Source organism: Pygocentrus nattereri, chromosome 2 (genome assembly GCF_015220715.1).
Source record: "Pygocentrus nattereri isolate fPygNat1 chromosome 2, fPygNat1.pri, whole genome shotgun sequence".
Taxonomy (NCBI): Eukaryota; Metazoa; Chordata; class Actinopteri; order Characiformes; family Serrasalmidae; genus Pygocentrus; species Pygocentrus nattereri.
Genome location: NC_051212.1, coordinates 31,450,346 through 31,469,786, shown reverse-complemented (window position 1 = coordinate 31,469,786; position 19,441 = coordinate 31,450,346). Strand labels below are relative to the sequence as shown.

Below are 19,441 nucleotides of genomic sequence, written 5' to 3'. Positions count from 1 at the left end.
TTTTCCTCAGTGTTTAGACTAAACATATCACCTCCCCCTTAGTATCACACTACAGAAAGACCCCCAGAGCTATGACAGCACAGTATGTGAGATTTCTGTTACTCTTTATTGCCTCCTACAGCATGAATGGTGACATTACACTTGTGATTTATGACATCACAAATATACAGTAATTTGTGACTCCACAGACCTTCAAAACAGACAGACAGTTGAATGCATAGTAAAATACCACACCTATCTGTCATTCTAAATCTGTGGGCTGTTGGTTTATCTCATTGATTTGTTATCCCGCAGATTAAAGGTGTGGGAGCCTTTTAGGAGAAAGCACAAAACCATCTCTGGATATGGAGACCTGAAGCTCGATGTGTCCAGCCAGCTGTATCTCACTGACAGAGGATCCAAAGCCATTCTGCTAGCAGGTATTATCAGGACACACCTGTGTTGGAGTGAAATCAGGCCTTTGAAATCTGTTTGAGTCGCAGTAGGCTTACACGTTTATATGTCTCTGTACTTTGGACTCTAAGGTAGATATTTGTTTATGCAGAAGCTGATTCTAGATAAGCGAGAAAAATATCAAATGAATACACCAGTGTTTTTCAACCTAACCTCTATCTGCTGCATTCGTATCGTAGCTGAATTATAATAGACAGTAATTTCAACACATCTCCCCACAATTAAGAAAAGAAAAGTGAATTTGAAGTCACAGCGTTTTCTGTTCTTTTATGTACAGGGAGACACATTAAAGTATTGGAATTGGAATTGGAATGGAAATTAATGAATTTGAACATTTAAAATACTTGACTATGTACTGTGAATTTGGATCTATATTAGGAGATCTAACAATAGGAGAACTGTGAAGTTAAAAAATAATAATCTGCATAATTCAGTCATTGAGATGTAGAGTCATTCAGGGTGGTTTGATCTACAGTGGTTCATTTTAGAGAAACTTACCAACTTGTATTTTCTTTGCAGTGCTGATGATAGAAACCAGGGGCCATGATGTCTTCATTCCAAATATAGACATTTTATTTACTATTGCATTGAGTTTTTTGTAATGTTACGGAGCCCTGCTGGTGACATACCATATAAATAATAATAACACATGGCCACAACTTTGGTTTGGTGTGGGAACAATATTCTAATGCATGGCCACAACTTTGTAAGGCATAGGAACAAGATAATTTAGCCTTGGACAGAGCTTAATAAGGCATGATCTCGTTCCCATGTCTCACTAAGTCATGGCTACAACTTAATTATCTTGTTCCCATCAAAGTCATGGCCACACATTAGGTTGTCGTTCTATTTTTTGGGATACAGAATTCAAGCAGGACTCCTTTTACTATTTATAGTGATAAAATAAAATTTTTTTCTCTGTGTACCATTTTGCCTTTCGGCACATTTAGGCCAATGTCTTATCTCAAAACTATCACCATGCAGTGTATTCATAATAATTTCATGTAATAACCTTTTAGAGGCATTAAACTTTTAGTGGTGAATGAATCAGGCATGATCTGGCAAGTTTCTCTCTAGAATGGAGCATTTCACATCAAACCACTCTGAATGACTTTGTTTACCTCTTAGTCATTTAATTCCATCCATCCATTTTCTAAGCCGCCTCTCCGTCAGGGTTGCGGGGAGTCATTTAATTATGCAGAGAATTTTAAATTACCCTTTAAGATGGAACAAACATGATGACCTGTCTTTACCAAAGCAGTTCTTTCGAGAAAGTAACTTCAAGTTACTTTCGCTTTTCTTATCCATGTCTGTTATGACAGGAAACTGACTTTGTCAATACCACGGAGTTGCTAACATCCATCCATCCATCCATTTTCTAAGCCGCCTCTCCGTCAGGGTTGCGAGGAGTCATTTAATTATGCAGAGAATTTAAAATTACCCTTTAAGATGGAACAAACATGATTACCTGTCTTTACCAAAGCAGTTCTTTCGCGAAAGTAACTTCAAGTTACTTTCGCTTTTCTTATCCATGTCTGTTATGACAGGAAACTGACTTTGTCAATACCACGGAGTTGCTAACAATATACCACAATTTCTTTTACCTGGAAAATTCCATCTATGAAACAAAAAAATCTTACAAACATGCTGCTTAATGTACAAATACATTTAACTGAAAAGCCCTTGCCAGTGTTCCATTAGCAGTATTTTAAAAGATGTGGTGGCAAACATGTAAATAAAGCAGTGGGGCTGCAGTGCTCCTATGCAAAAATAAGCTGAAAGGCTGCTATTCAGACAGCTATACCTGGTATAAGAATGGACAAAGTGAGTAACCATTAATATTCCAATAGATGAGGTGAGCATGTGGGACCTGGATGCAGGGACGCTTCTGTCGGTCTTCACGCCGGACTCCAGAATCCAGTGCGTGTCTGTACTGAGCAATGAGAATAGCAGTCTCCTTGTGGGTTTCAGTGACACCCCCACCCTCATCACCATGACTCTCAGCAAGCAGGGGCTCACCACAGCAAGCAGAGACAAACACCAGGATCAAATGTTTGGGGAGTCGAGCAGCAGTGAGGAAGAGGAAGAACCAGAGTTGAATAGGGTCAGATAAGAGGACTGTTTGAAGCAGATGTAGAGGACATGTAAAGGACCATTCCAGTGTTTTTCAACTTAATCTCTGTCTGCTACATCTGTACCGTATTATCAGTTACAACACACAGTCATTTGTACCCATGTCCTTGTACTTAGAAACCCACTGACCAGAAGCTCTCTTATAAAAAAAGTAACTGTGCAGTTGCTGAATTCCACAATGAAACATTTAAAAGTCTGTCTATATACCACAAATTCAAAACTACAAACATGAATAAGATATACAGTACTGTGCAAAGGTTATGATCACCTGAGAATATTCTATTTAAAAAGACATTGAATTGGGCACTAAGTGTTTATTTGCTTAGGAAACACTATTATTATAATAAATACAAATAATAAATAACAATAATACAAGAAGTATATATTTTATGTGTGATGGATGGAGGCGACAGGAGGTGCCTGGAAACAAACCTGTGTTCTATTAACCAGCTCACAAGACATCAATTTAAATATACAATATTTCGATCTTTTTTTTATATTTTTGAGATACGTTTTTGTTGTTTTAATATATTTGACAGCAACTTAGATAATTAGATACAACTTTTGCACAGTACTGTATATGAGAGAACATCCTATGAAGTTTTAACAAACTCTCAAACACTGTTGTGCCACAGTAAAAAGTAGTTCCGGTTACTTTTGCTTTCTCTGAGGTTTTCTGGTATCTATGCATCTATCATGAGGTAGAACCTGAGAAAATTCCATTCACACCACTACACATATTACCACATATTCTTCCCTCTGCAAAAAATAGTCCCATTGCCGAATAAATTAGTGCTGAATATTTCCAGCTTCATTTGTGAATAGCTTTGTCTGAAGAATTCTTGAAAGCATTCTATACACAAAGTATGTGGTACATATAAATGTTTACTGGCAGAATTCAGCAGCTACTCACTGGTTTCTATAACAAATGTGTTTCAAGTTAACATGTCTTCTGTTTCTTTTAGGAATAAGAAGTTATTAAGTATAGTGAAACATAGTTAAATTATAGTCTGTATAATACAGATCTGGTAGGTCAGATATGTTTTTTAATGGTAGATGGAAGAGATTAGGTAGAAAAATGCTAGAATGTAACATAAATACAATAGACTTTATACATGAGTCATAGTTGCTGAAGAAGTTAATCCACAGAATGAGGCTGAAACAGTAAAGATTCTGTGTCAGCAGTGAGAACCTTCATCTTCTGCTACCCCAGTTTCCTCTATCGGTCACAAGATTCTGAGGTTATGCTGAAACTAGCGACCTCAGCTACCGAATAATTTCAGATGGTGCAGTACATCATTAGTTACATTCCTCTTATCATCTGTAACTGAACAACTAGCTTGCTGGTGGAATTTGACTTTTGGAAAGCTTTTTTTCAGACAAATGACAAATTGTGTGTTTCAAAGTGTGTGTGTGTGTGTGTGTGTGTGTGTGTGTGTGTGTGTGTGTGTGTGTGTGTGTGTGTGTGTGTGTATGTGTGTGCCAGCAATGCTGGTTTGTAACCAGGTTTTCCTGTTTCTTGTCACATGAATGTCTCACAAAAGGAGTCATCGAACAGCTTCCTGCCATGTGCTTCAGTACTGCTACATATGGTCAGTCAGACCTTTCGTTGAAAAACAAAGATGTTTGTTGAACATTAATAAAATATGTTACATCAACAGAGTTGCTGTCTTTCAGTTTAGTTATTTAGGTATCTGTTGATGTACAATTTGTGTAATAAATTAAGAAACAAACACACACACACACATAAATATACACTGCTCAAAAAAATAAAAGGAACACTCAAATAACACATCCTAGATCTGAATGAATGAAATATTCTCATTGAATACTTTGTTCTGTACAAAGTTGAATGTGCTGACAACAAAATCACAAAAATCATCAATGGAAATCAAATTTATTAACCAATGGAGGCCTGGATTTGGAGTCACACACAAAATTAAAGTGGAAAAACACACGACAGGCTGATCCAACTTTGATGTAATGTCCTTAAAACAAGTCAAAATGAGGCTCAGTATTGTGTGTGGCCTCCACGTGCCTGTATGACCTCCCTACAATGCCTGGGCATGCTCCTGATGAGGTGGCGCATGGTCTCCTGAGGGATGTCCTCCCAGACCTGGACTAGAGCATCCACCAACTCCTGGACAGTCTGTGGTGCAACGTGGCGTTGGTGGATGGAGAGAGACAGGATGTCCCAGATGTGCTCAAACGAATTCAGGTCTGGGGAGCAGGCGGGCCGGTCCATAGCTTCAATGCCTTCATCTTGCAGGAACTGCTGACACACTCCAGCCACATGAGGTCTAGCATTGTCCTGCATTAGGAGGAACCCAGGGCCAACCGCACCAGCATATGGTCTCACAAGGGGTCTGAGGATCTCATCTCGGTACTTAATGGCAGTCAGGCTACCTCTGGTGAGCACATGGAGGGCTGTACGGCCCTCCAAAGAAATGCCACCCCACACCATTACTGACCCACTGCCAAACCGGTCATGCTGAAGGATGTTGCATGCAGCAGATCGCTCTCCACGGCGTCTCCAGACTCTGTCACGTCTGTCACATGTGCTCAGTGTGAACCTGCTTTCATCTGTGAAGAGCACAGGGTGCCAGTGGCGAATTTGCCGATCCTGGTGTTCTCTGGCAAATGCCAAGTGTCCTGCACGGTGTTGGGCTGTGAGCACAACCCCCATCTGTGGACATCGGGCCCTCATACCATCCTCATGGAGTCGGTTTCTAACCGTTTGTGCAGACACATGCACATTTGTGGCCTGCTGGAGGTCATTTTGCAGGGCTCTGGCAGCGCTCCTCCTGTTCCTCCTTGCACAAAGGCAGAGGTAGCTTTCCTGCTGCTGGGTTGTTGCCCTCCTACGGCCTCTTCCACGTCTCCTGGTGTACTGGCCTGTCTCCTGGTAGCGCCTCTAGCCTCTGGACACTACGCTGACAGACACAGCAAACCTTGCCACAGCTTGCAATGATGTGCCATCCTGGATGAGCTGCACTACCTGAGCCACTTTTGTGGCTCACTTTAATTTTGTGTGTGACTCCAAATCCAGGCCTCCACTGGTTAATAAATTTGATTTCCATTGAAGATTTTTGTGTGATTTTGTTGTCAGCACATTCAACTTTGTACAGAACAAAGTATTCAATGAGAATATTTCATTCATTCAGATCTAGGATGTGTTATTTGAGTGTTGTTCCCTTTATTTTTTATTTTTTGAGCAGTGTATATATATATATATATATATATGTGTGTGTGTGTGTGTGTGTGTGTGTGTGTGTGTGTGTGTGTGTATATGTGAGTGTGTGTGTGTGTTTCATTAAAAGTTAAGTAATCAGGTACAATTATGCACCCTTCCCTTGGAAAAGTGAATGTAGTGTACCCTTAAAACTCATTTAAGATACAAAATCATACCTTCTCTTTCCCCTCAATAGGTAAGAGGATGATGCTGTGCCTTTTGAGGGGATGTTTACATTGTTTGTAGAATAAGATTGCCTTGCATGAGCAGTATAGGCAGCACGTGGATATTAAATCCTTTGTAAAACCAACAAGGAGCCTAAAGGGAATTTTTAGATGTAAACTGGAATTTCTACATAACTCTTGCTTAGTTTGAGAGAAACGTACCTTCTCGGGTTTCTTTACAGTGGTGGTGATAGAAACCAGGGGTCACAATGTCTACAGTGCCAATATAGTCATTTTACGTATTATCCAAAATGACCAGTGAGCCTACACTTGACTTCTGACAGGTGTAGGTTCAGTGAACAGTGCATTTGACATCACAGCACTCACAATGACCTTTTAACCTCGCAACCCTTTAATTCTGTAGGAAATTTCGGACAAAATTGGTGGAATTCCCCTTGAGGAACTCAAATTTACCTGGACAGTACCCTGTACCCTGTACTCTGCTGGCAGTGTGGTCTAATAATGAATATATAGATATGGATATGAACGGTACTGGATACACGAGCCTTAAAGGCAGTCAAGACTAGACTGGACTGTTTAAATGAAGAAAAACGCGCTCGTCCATTACTTCACACAAACAGAACTACAAACCAAAGAAAAAGAAAATGTCGCCTCCTCCGAAAACCAAAGTGTTAAATCTCAGACTGAGTCTAAAAGACGGTCTCCTACGAGCCAACCGTTTTTTTTAAACGTTGTTATTTTAACCCTCTGCCCCAAAATCGTGACAGTCTTCTGTTATTCCACTAATACAGTAAAGTCAGGTCAGTGTGCTGCAGTTGCACTCAGATTGGGCAATTCCTGTCAGTAATGTGACCGGCTTTACTTCCTTACTCTCACTAGTTTCGTTTCTGTCAGTTAGGCAGAGCCTTTAGCGACAGCCTTTAGCTTCACACCTATCATCTCTGCTCAAGCCTCAAAGAGACCGAGGAGTTGCTGCACAGAGGAGACTGAATACATTCAGGACATCACGGCAGAGATGGCAGGCGTTAGCTTTGTTAGCTTGTTGGTGGCCGCCTTCATCCTGAGCTCAGGTAAACACGCATTTACTCTCTGGCGCGAACTGAAAACAAAAGAGGGGGGAACGCTGTAGTTAGTGGGCTAAAGCGGTCGGGCCTGACGAGCTTACATCAGATTATTATTTTTAATCTGTATGAAATCAGAACTGTCTGGCAAATGGGACTGCGTTTGAGATAGGCTGATGGACTTTTACACCCTTAAATACTAAAACTGCTGACACTGTATTGCTGTACCTGTATATACAGCTTTAAAAAACATTTAAAGTCGAGTATTCCTCTCGAAACGAGGCGCTACAAGAAAGTATGGCATCAGTTTCCGTTTCCCGAGAAGGGTAGAGGGGGGTCTGACGAAAACTGAAGTTTTTTCCCCAGTAGAGACAGAGAGAGAGAGAGAGAGAGAGAGAGAGAGAGAGAGAGAGAGAGAGAGAGAGATGAAAAAAAGGCTTCAGGGTCCTGGATTTAAGATTAATAATATTTAACAATAATATTAATAGAAACAACAACATCAAAAATAATACTACTAATAGCCTTATTGGTCATTAACCTGAGGGTATGTATCTGTTTTCCAGCACTAAAAGCGCAGATCGGTTTAATGCGCTTGTCTGCATTAAGGAACCACAGGCCCGTTCTACCTACAGATCACGTGCAGCATTTTCACGTGATTGAGCTGCGATATTGAAAGGCTTCGGTCCGTGAAATTAATCATGTATCCGCATAATGTGTGTATAAATCTTACATGTAAATATGAGTATTTATGTGTGTGTAATGTTGAAATGGACAATTAGGTGAATAGATGTTTTCCATTTAGTATTTTTATCTAGCCAAATCAGAGTCACGTGACAGGAGCTTTTTGTGCTAGGTTTTAAAAAAGACCTTCTGGCCTGTACAGGCTAAGTGTATTTGTGTAGCCTGCAGTTCATCTTATAAATACTAACAATAAAGTCAACCACACTAGCTTTCAAAGGCTGGGATCACTTGTCATTCTAAAGATTATGTAAAGATGTTATTTATTATGTTGATGATGGTAAAGTGGTGGCCAGTCAAAGAGTTTTCTTTGAGTAATATTCTGCTTTACAACACCCTTTATGTAGCACTCCACCACGATTTCATTAAAGAAATAGGTCCAAACGTTTTCTCAACGCTATCATAAAACGATGTGTCAGTCGTCAGGTGGGGTATCTGTAACCATTTCATGTAATAACTGTCCGTGAGGGAGCTTTAAGAGGGATTCGATACTTCAAATGTCTGGTTACTATCACCACCAGTGTGAACATCTCTGACTCAATATGCTTCTGTAGAATTGAGCATTTCGCACCACTGTGTAGAAGTAGCATCACTATAAAATCATTTCATACACATCCTCTCAAAACCGTTCACCATTTTCATTCGATGTTAATAGAAACAGCGATTACAGACCTTTACACAGTAGTGTATATTGTAAATTTTGTAGTAGTAGTGTAAATTTAAAAGTCAAAGTTAAAAAGTCAGGTTAGACTTTTAACTGACTTGTATTTTAGACAAAAATCCGTTTGCTCTGAGTGATCCTATACCTTAACTCTATTTATTTTATTCAAGTGAATGATTATTTTTGTCACCACCAAAACAGCACAACAGAGACTTTACTAAATGTGTCAGTAGCTCTTGTTTCAGTAGTGACAATTTGAGCTCATTTTGAACATAACATCAAATTTTAGCCTGACTAGCAAACATGGCTTTGCACAGTTGTACAAACATCAAATCATAATAAAGTTTTTTTTCATTTAAACAAAAAAAAAGTTTATTTCATTGCAAAAATGTGTGTATCACTAGTGACAAATTACTAGAAAACTTATAAGTTTTCACATTGATTTTAGACATTGGAACACATTTGCTTCAAAACAATGGGAGCTAACTGCTCACCATGTGGGGATGCAGTCTCACTTCCTGCTCTAAAATGCTAAAATGCAGGGGTATGGCTAAAATAAGGCTCCACCCATGGATTAAAACTCTTTGGGTTTCAGTAGTGACATGAAAATGAGGGACAGTATTTTTTAATTTAAACATGAAACTCAAAATAAATCAAATACTTTCAACTTTAAAATGAATCAAACTCACACACACACACACACACACACACACACACACACACACACACATACACACACACACACACACACACCTTCTAAGCTGCTTATCCTTCTGGGTCACTGGGGGAGTTGAAACCTTATCCAGCAGTCAGTGGGTGGAAGGCAGTATACACCCTGGACAGGGCAATAATTTAACTAAATCTTTAAAAAAACAACATTAAAAATGTAAGCATTATTTTCACAAGTTGAAATTTAGGGGTTAAGATTTGGGACCGAAATAGCAAGGGACTCACCACTGAAAGAACCTTGCAAATCCTGATTTTGTAAATATTAGTCTATCGTTGTCTTTTTGATTGATTTGGGTTTAAATAGATCATTATGCAATCCTTGTAAATATCTAAGGTCTGAATACATTTTTTTCTATAATACTGCAGTTTGAACTAATTCAGTAGAATGGTCCATATATAATATAATAAGCCTAAATATATTCCTTGTTAGCATCAATAAATGTAATATATAAAGACACAGTTAGTTAGGTTTGAATAAGGCCATGTTTCCAGTTTTTAGCTATGCACATTAATGAAACATGACTACTATTTTTTACCTGTAGAGGTTTTATTTGCATTTTCACTTTGCAAACTCTAACTGACTCTCTCTGTTTTTCTTCAGAGCTCACTTTGGCACAAAATCCTCCTGCTTCAGTGGTGCCCCCTGCTATGTTTGGAAGCACTGCTGCTTCAACTAAAATCCCTGCTCCCACCACTGCGACTACAGTTCACATCACCACCACTGCTATTCACAACACAACTGCTCACACCAATGCCACCACTACTGCTGTTCCTGCAAATGCAACAACTGCCTATGTCAACATTACCACCACTGCCCCAGTCCAAAATACAACTGCCACCTTGACAACCCCTCACTCTGCGCACACCACCACTCATAAACCTCAACCAACGCCACCGACCAACCTCACCGTGGGTAACTACACCTACAAGTCTGGAGGCAAGCTGTGTGTTATGGTCCTTGCAGCAATCCAGGTCAACGTGAGCAACTCTAAGGTAAAGAGCTGGCGTGCCCTGGTGATCTGGTGATAACAGCTTGCAGAGATAACACTATCATGTCATTATGTGTGCTGTTCTTTCAAAACACCTGCTGAAACCTCCATGACATTTGCAACTTACAATAATGTAAATCATTAACGAAACAAGTTAATCAATAAATGAATTTAATGTCAAAACTAATGTGTTGTAGGCTCTAGTTTTGTATAATTAGTCAAAGCCCTCAAAAATATCCCTACTGCAGTAAGTTGTGTGTTTAGGAAATGTAGTCATAATATGAAATGATGTCCAAGTAAATACACAGTTTTAATCTTTAATTGTGCATCTTTTTTATTGACTCTTTATATTTTTTTAAATTTTGTAGGCTACAGGTCTATTCATTGTTCAGCCAAACAGTGTCACTGTTGCCGGGAACTGTGATGCCAGTACATCTAATATTGACCTGAAGTTCAAGGAGGGAAGTATCTCTTTGGGCTTTGTCAAGGTAAGGCAGAGGATATTTTGAACATTGTTGGGGTGATAATATGATGATTATTATTATTATTATTATTATCGTTGTTATTATTATTATTATTATTATTATTATTATAAAGGATTAATGTGCAAAGAAGAACATACAGAATTTGATGTATCCAGAATGATAGTGTCAGATATAATGTGCTGACAATGGTGTATGTATATGGTGTGTGTCATATAACATATAACTAAGTAGAAGTATTTCTTCGCAGAAGCTGTTCTGTTCTTAAATTAGGCCTTGTGATAATAGCATTACATGCTTGAATATTCTGTTGAGTAGAACAACATGAGTCTTCAGTAGAACTGTACATTGAACGCTGTAAATGTAGATCAGACTCTAATGGATGCTGTAAAATAAAAAAGGAACTTTGGCTCCTAAAGAGGAAGTAGGTCGATAAAAGTACTATTTATTCTCTCACTCATGCACCTAAGCAACCTCCCAGAAACCAGCAGAGTGCAGATGGTGTATGGCATTAACCTCTTAATACCACTCCCACCCTCTACATTACAGTGAGGCTAGAGATACTATAACTGTGCATACGCTCACGTAGAACTGCCTGTAATCTGCTATTTAGTTCTAGAAACGTACTAATAATTTTAAGGATTTCTTTCATTCTTAAAAAAAAAACCACACACACAAGCAAGATTAGTGTTATTCTTTATAGATGTGCTATGTCTTCCATGAACAGGCCTTAGTCACATGTCATATGGTGTCTTTCTAATATGAATCATCCTCTGATTCACAAGTCATTTACTCACACTCAGCATGTGTGTGAGTGCTGTGTGCGTTTTGTGGTAATTTGTGCATACTTTTTTTGTAGAATGACACCACAAAGAAGGTCTATGTCAACACTGTGGCTGTCAACTTGATCTACGCCTTCTCAAATGGAGGTAGGCCTAACTGTCTCAAGCATTTCTTTCCATGTTAAGAAAAACAAGATATGAGCGATATTGGTGTCACGATATTTTCCAACTATACACCAGATGGTGTTTAATAAAGTTAGAGAACCCATGTGCCCTGTGTACTGCTACAGTTCTATCAAAAAAGGGATTCTTTCAGAACAGAAGTCATTGTTTTTCCTTAAATGAAACAGTGCTCCATAAAGCTATCATGTTTTATCCAGTGATAAAACAGCTATAGCTATAAACAAAGCAGAAATTGATAGGATGTGTCCTGACGCCTAGTTGTGATCAGTGACAGTTGTTTCCACAAAAGATTGTATATATATATATCTGTATATATATATCTCGCTGCTGTTGGGACAAAACCTCATATCTCCAAAATACAAAATGATAACTTTACAGGAGAAGGAAAAAACTTACTTTACTTTAAATGTAAGTCAATGGAACCAGAATTATTGTAAAGTAATTTTGGGCCATTACACAATGTAAAGAGCAACAGGCATTTTCAAATTACATCAAAAACTGAAAAATGATACAAGGTTTTGTTCCGACAGCAGTGATATACATATATCTGTTGAAAACCTGGTATCCTCCAAAATGGTAACTTTGCAGGAGAAGGGAAAAACATGCTTTACTTTCAATGTAAGTCAATGGAACCAGAATTTTTCATAAGTCATTTTGGGCTGTTTCTTTAAGTCCGTTCATCATGAAAATTACATACAATGTAAAGGTCGACAGGCCTTTTCAAATTATGATAAAAACTGAAAAATGACCAAAATGGAGCGATATATATATATATATATATAAATCACAATCATCAGAGTCAAATGTGTTTTTCATTCATTTGTGCAGCATATTGTACAGCTGTTTTGCATTGATTGCATTACTTTTAAAGTTTACAGACAATAATTAAAATTTGAACTCAAAGTACTACATGTTCACTATTACCACCTTTTATAGGCGGCATACCTTGATAATGGCATGTTTATGGCTATATGCTAATTGCAGTATGCTGCCAAGGCCTTTGGTCACATGAAGTCAAGCAGATAAATATCAGCGATGCCATTAGCTATTATCTTCCGTATTCTGCTTGGTTTTATGAGGATGTGGCTTTTGCTTCAGCTTTACAGAGGTAAAGTGTAAAGCAACCGTGCAGTAAGGACAAGCTGGTTCATGTGTTTAGAACGGTTAACTCTCGCTGTCTTTCAGGTTAACAAGTAAATGAGATGGATGTAGTTAATTTAATTGATTATGAGGTATAGATGTAAGAATAATTTTGTTAAAAAGAGCTACAGATATTTAAGGTGTTACTGAATGTACAGTTGTATTTTTATGCAAAAGTCTGAACACACCTGGCTAAATGACATATTTTGTTGATTTTCAAGTGAAAATAAGTTAACATCCTCTACAGGGAGCAAATTAAATATGACATTTGCCTGCAAATGTAACATATTGGGGAAAAAATAAAATGCATGAAATTTCGCACAGGCCACTTTTTAAATTTGATTTTTCTCCCCAATATGGTACATTTAACAAAGAAACAGTAATTGCAGTAATTTTCCCTGCAGAGGATGTGTTACTTATTTTCACTCAAAAAGCAATAAAAACCTTTGGCATACGACTGTAACTAGTAAGAGCTGGAATTGGTCATACAGATTATTACAGTGTGGCTTTTTATGGTAGTTTTGTCTATGTTGTGCAGGTGGAGCTATGAGGAACAGTGCTTTCCAAATCGACAATACGACGATGCGGTTTAGCCCGTTTAACGGCACATGTACAGTAACCCTTAGCTATCTGTAGAAAAGGGAAGCACATGTGTCTTGATTACAGTAAAACCTCCACTGTGACACATGAAGATATAAACTGTATTCAAGCAATAAAGTAAATTCTGTAGGATTATCTACTGCATTGGAGAAGGAAAAGGAAAAGCAGCCATTGCAGATGAATGGAAAAAAATTTTAAAAACAGTTTAGGCACATGAGAAATTCAGAATTAAAAAGCTGTTTATCTGGTCAGTAGGCATTCATTAGCTCAAAAAATGAGAATACAAATGACAATTAATACAATGTGTAATGTTATGTATGTCATTGTGTTTCCAAACTTCTCCATGTATGTCGTAGGCTACTATAAATTGTAATTATCAACCAGTATCTTGTTTACGTAATGTTATATAGGTATATATGTCATATATAATGTAGGTGATAAATATACTTAACTATGCCATCTTGATGGTATGCCAATATATGCGCACCAGTATACTGCAATATAATGCATGCTCATGTGTAGATATATAATGTATAGAAATATATGTAATATTGTTTGTATTTAATGTTAATGTTTTTTTTTATATTTATATATATGTCAAACATATGGAAATACATTACAAGCTTGACACACATTTTTAGCTGTTATGCTTAATCTGTTGCAGAAATAAATTAATTTAAAAATAAATGTATGCAGTACTGGGTTAGGTTACAACTGCCTAGTCATGTCTGGGTGGATTGTAAATTTAGTCGAGGCTGCAGTTTCCTTTCTCAAACATCTGAGCCATAGAGGCATGATTCAACAGTTTTATAAAATAATCTGTCTGACGTTGAAGACCCACGCATACTCAACTCAGTGTGTCATCTTACCACAAAGGCGCGTGTAAATGTTGCATTTCATTTTTTTCCTTTTCTGCAGGCTTGTACAATATCTCCAAAACGAATACATCACTTCAGCTTTTCAGTATGGAGGTGGGTCACTCCTATTCCTGCAAGTCAGAGCCTGTCTTTCTTGGTGACGGTATTAATCTAGACTTCTCAAAGCAGAAGATTCAAGCCTTTAACTTCATCAACAACCAGTTTGGCCCAGGTGAGTACTCTATGCCTTAGCTCAACCTGTGACATAGTCACTCTGAAAGAGTAGTGACCTATTTTCAGTTGCTGCCAAATACACAGGAAAAAGTCATGCAGTGAATTTATTCTAATATGTACATCATTTTCACATAAAGTCCATCAGTTTTCTGGATTTGTCCAGTAATCATGCTGACGTCATATATTTTATATCACTAATTTTGAAATTAGTTACATATTTCAATCACATAAATTCTGTATGTTACTTGTTTCGGTGTTCCTAAAGTTCTCTAGTCAGGAATTATTGTTCTCTGTACTGGCACCCAAGTGGTGGAATGAACTCCCACGGGCCGTCCGTACAGCAGGGTCTCTTGCTGTCTTCAAGCAGTATCTGAGCTCAGGACTGTCTTTTTCTCTAGATAGACAAAGCACTTCTTGTAAGTCGCTCTGGATAAGAGCGTCTGCTAAATGCTGTAAATGTAAATGTAATTGTTCATACATGCTCATTAAAGCACTTAGATCAGCCTTAGGCCTGTGTTGCTGGTTACAAGGGTTCTCTTTGGAGAATAGCACTAGCCTCAGATTGCTATCTTCATCAGATACATCAAAATCATTAAAATAAAAATGGACACTAGTAAATGTCTTATTTTTCTTATATTTAAAGAATACTTTCTTTACTTTGTAAAGCATTAATATTACTATATACACCCTCATGTCTGGTGTACATGTGCTGAGATTTTGTGTCAAGCTTTTTGCAATACAGTCACATGCAAAAGTTTGAACTCCCCTGGTCAAATCACACCTTTTTGTTGATTTTCTAAGTGAAAATAAGTAAACACGTCCTCTGCAGAGAACACACTTGGCATCTGTCTGCTCATTTGAGTGTTTATTTGCTGAGTTTAAAATACTGTAAAAAATAAAACCCAAGTCCAAAATGTGGCATAATTAATTTTATACAAAATGTTAAATTTGGCTGATAAACAGCCGTTGTTCATTGGTATGCACAGTAGTGTGCTCTCTGTACAGGGTGTGTTAATTCACTATTTGCACTTATTAATTTGACCAGGTGTGCTTACACATTTGTATACGACTGTAGCTATGCAAAATATTTAATATAAACACAACACACCATATAGTCACTCATTAAACCCTTACACTTAGAGGGCCCATATCTGGGTCAACACTTTCTCTCATAACTATCAGATTTCATAGTAGTTAATAATAAAACGAATAAGATTTTATAAGAAGAAGCAAATAATTAATAGCAGTTATTTTATAAGATTTAAGATTTATAACTGAATAATAAGCCTAGAGTTGAAGGGGCCAAAGTGCTTTTTCTACTTTTATCTATGTTTACTGCAAAGGCAGAGACAAGAAGGGCCTTCAAGCCTGTGCAGTTAAGGAGGCCTGTTTGTTCTAACGCTTTAAAAATGCAACAAGAGCCTCTTCCCCCTTACAAAGCTGTTACATTAGGAGCTATAAATTGATGGCAAGGCACGGGCATGTTTGAAAATGCTGTTTGTAGCTTCTACAACGCTTCATTGTAGAAGGTCAAATGGCAACATGACAAGCGAAAACCCCAAAACTCATCAGTAATGGAGAAACCCCACTGAATATTAAGAATAAAAGAACGTCAGGATTTCCTTGTTATTATGTTTTGCAGACCACATCTCTTTTAACCCGTTTTAATTTATGTACGGTAAAGAACTTAGAACCCTCTTACATCACCATTTGCCCTCAGTCTTCCTTTATAATGCTTTGCTACGCTTTTTCTGCTGCCATCTCAAGTTCGTGTTTATGTTGACAGGTTTCTGATTTCAGTCTCCTTGAAAGCCAGTCAAACTTGTGCTTTATTGGATATAAACTAAGAAGGTCAAACATGCTTCATCCCCCACCTTAACCGTCGCTTCATGTCGGTAGATCAGTATCTCATCTTTCTGTATAACTCTGTATGATAGAAATCTGCTGTGTCAGGCATGGCCTAATCTGGCCTTTCCAGTTTGATGAGACGTTAGATCTTGAATTGAACCCTGTCTTTCTGCTGAACACTCCTGCATGACGTAGACTCCTCCTGCACTGTATTTACTGTGCCATATCAGACTATTACATTTTGATATAAATAATTTTTTAAAAATCACAACTTAAAATGACAGGTGTATTTTCTACGCCTTTTATTTACTGAAATGTTCCAAATTCTTTGCTATGGTTCAATGTTGTTTTGTTGTTGCTTTCAAATGAAACAGATATTACAGAAAGCTTTTTAAACCAGTTTAAGACATTCATGCTTTCATTCGTTTTTTTTTTTTTTTTTGCATATATTCATTTTTTTCAAACTTAATCAAAATGGCTTACAGCACAATTCAGAATGTTGACTTCACAGGTTCAATGAGTGTCACTGTGACAAAAACACAAGGTCATAGGATATAAAGGCTCAAACACCCTCCGTCAAATTACATGTTCTGTTGATTGTGAAGTGAAAATAAGTTAACACATCCATTACAGGGCACGCATTTAAATATGGCCTTTTTCTGCAGATATTAGTGCACGGTTTCTATTTATTTGCTGAGTTTAATATGTTGGAAAAATGAAAAATAAATGTGGCATAACTTTTGCACAGGTCAAATTTTATGTTTTATTTTTTTCAATTTGTTCAATTCAGCAAATTAACGGTAATTACACATTAATAAACAGTAAACGTGCAGAAGTGTGTTCTTTGTTGAGGATGTGTTCATTTATTTTCACTTAGAAAATCAACAAAACATGTCCTTTGACCAGGAACTTCTGGATATGACTATTACTACCACATTGTTCCAGGTTGCATTCCCTTTTACTGATTTCCAAGTGAATGTATCGCAGATGCTTTTCAGAGAATTCATGTGAAATTGTTTCCTTGAACTGCATAATGTCTGTGTCATCCGTTGGCGTCCAGATGGATTTGACTAATCAAATCACTAATCGTTTGTCTACTGCAGTTGACCTGTGCAAGGCTGACCAGCCTAACTACAAGGTGGCCATTGCTGTAGGTGTGGTCCTGATCATCCTCATTGTCATCGTGGTTATAGCTTACTTGATCAGCAGGAGAAAGAGAACAGATGGGTACCAGACTCTCTGAAAGACTCCATCGATTAACAGAAGAGGACATCGTCATCATTAGTGCTACTTAAAACAGCATTATACAGTTAGAACCAGCACTCGTATTTTTAAACAGTTAAGAAAAAGGAATTTTTTTGTTAATGCCTGCTCTGTGAAAACTGACATCCTTCAATACAGGCATCAGGTATTGCTGCTCTTGTAGCCGATACAATCTGTACAGCCACTAAAATTGCACTAAAGTGAAATCAGATTTCTGAATAGCAGATTTGTTGTACAAAGGTGCTCTAAATGCAGCATGTAGTTTCAGTTCCTAGTGCTTCTGCCTACCTAGTTCACCTAGTAAATCACAAAGGGATCTTTTGTGCTTTCCTTACTGTGCTTTAAACGTCTTAAACCTTATGTATGTGTATAATTGCACTCATTATTTTCATTAGCAGTGTTTTTTTCCAAAATTATGCTTGACTGTGACCCCCCCCCCCTCCGACAATTACTGGATCCAATATGATTTTGTTGAATATTCAATATAGTTCAATATAATTCAATATAATATTCAATATTCAAAAAGAAAATGGAAGACTGATCATAGTTCAGTAGTAAATCCTAAAAAACAGCTTCATTACCAAAGATATTTACAAGCAATATCAACTGCAAAATGTGCCTATTATTTTACAGAACGAGAACAATGATATACAATTTGCGGCACTTTATTATCACTTAGTTTCAAGGATATCATCTGACTGATAAAAAAAAAAAACAGAAAACCCAAATTACGTTTTTGTTGATTTTCTATGTGAAAATAACACATTCTCTGGGATCGTACTTAAATATAGTACTTTTCTGCAGATATTAGTACATTATTTTCTGTATTTGCTGAATTATTGCTGCATATATATAAACTGTAAAAGTGCTTTAACTTTTGCACAGGCCAAAATTCAAAAATACTAAAGAAAATCTCTTTTTGTTCTATTTTTATTTGTATGCATAATTTGAAGACAACAGCTCCAAAATTGCTTGAAAGGGTTAACTTCAACTAAAAGTAAAGAACATATTTGCCATCTGCTATTAAAGTACAATTTTGGGGGATAGCTTCTTTTTGTAGAGCAATGATATGCAAAGTCTCCTCTAAGGGTCTGTATCTCAAACTAAGCACTGACATAATAAAGAATGAAAATGGCTGATTATATAAAGGACATGTTTTAGTATTAAACTGTTAAAATATTTGCTGTTATTCCCCACATTTTTCAGAATGATGTTCGCTGAATTTATGAGGTAAGAAATGCAAAAATGATTTCAGGTACACTCTTCAAAATAAAGGTTCATAATGGTTCTTGGCTTAGACAAGTGGCGCTAGGAAAAGTGTTTGATATAGAATCATTACATTAAGTGGATCTTCTTAAAACGTCAAAATGTTCTTCACTCACACATCATTTTCTAAATGTTTTTTGTAAGAACCATCCATTGAAAAGGTTCTTTACGGAATACAAAGTGTGTATCTTACATTCTGTTTTTGTTTTTTTGTTTTTTTAATTGGCTGTTGCATCTTAGCAAAACATTATAAATTTAGCATCTACGTTTGATCTATAATTTCTTCAGTATATGCCAATTTTCCTGTAGCTTAATTTAGCTTGAATAAAGCTAAGGTAGCTCCTTTAAAGCAGCCTAGCTGAGTTTTTGTCTAGTATATACAGCTATAGCTCTGATCCATTGAGTTTCATGATTTGTTTCAGCATCCTGGGCCATTGTCAGTGTGCTACTGACTACTGACATATGCCTTTATAGGCTTAGTAGCACCTTTTTTTTCAGTGATGGACAACAACTCAATTAGGGCACCTTTAAGAAATGGAAATGTAAAGGAATAAAGGGAATATGAACATGATTGTGGCCTAATAAATAAATATCTTCCAAAAAAT

At 37.2% G+C, this 19,441-nt stretch overlaps 2 protein-coding genes and 1 long non-coding RNA gene across 3 annotated transcripts in view; 2 read left to right on the top strand and 1 right to left on the bottom strand.

Moving 5' to 3' along the window:
• The window catches only part of LOC108440128, a 31,714-nt gene extending 27,468 nt beyond the window's left edge, over positions 1-4,246 (top strand). The window contains exons 30-31 of the mRNA XM_017718861.2: positions 295-419; positions 2,304-4,246. Coding sequence (XP_017574350.1) covers positions 295-419; positions 2,304-2,566 — 388 coding nt within the window. The 3' untranslated portion in view covers positions 2,567-4,246. The remainder of the gene's footprint in view (positions 1-294; positions 420-2,303) is intronic.
• Positions 88-2,375, bottom strand: LOC119265157. Its single transcript, XR_005131443.1, has 2 exons — positions 2,258-2,375; positions 88-436 (listed from the first exon to the last, which is right to left on the bottom strand). It is a non-coding gene; the product is annotated as an uncharacterized LOC119265157 (long non-coding RNA).
• A 2,621-nt stretch (positions 4,247-6,867) lies between the features above and the next one.
• On the top strand, positions 6,868-19,440 carry si:ch211-212k18.7 (macrosialin). Its single transcript, XM_017718831.2, has 6 exons — positions 6,868-7,073; positions 9,794-10,185; positions 10,550-10,669; positions 11,523-11,592; positions 14,287-14,457; positions 17,411-19,440. Exons 1-6 carry the CDS (start codon positions 7,019-7,021, stop codon positions 17,548-17,550), a joined length of 948 nt encoding a protein of 315 aa, XP_017574320.1. The 5' UTR covers positions 6,868-7,018; the 3' UTR covers positions 17,551-19,440.
• The last annotated feature ends 1 nt before the right edge of the window (position 19,441 follows it).

Coding starts and splice junctions, on each gene's coding strand:
- si:ch211-212k18.7 (XM_017718831.2), top strand. CDS start 7,019: ATGGCAGGCGTTAGCTTTGTTAGCTTGTTGGTGGCCGCCTTCATCCTG. Junction 10,186..10,549: donor TCAACGTGAGCAACTCTAAG/GTAAAGAGCTGG, acceptor TAAATTTTGTAG/GCTACAGGTCTATTCATTGT. Junction 14,458..17,410: donor CAACAACCAGTTTGGCCCAG/GTGAGTACTCTA, acceptor TGTCTACTGCAG/TTGACCTGTGCAAGGCTGAC.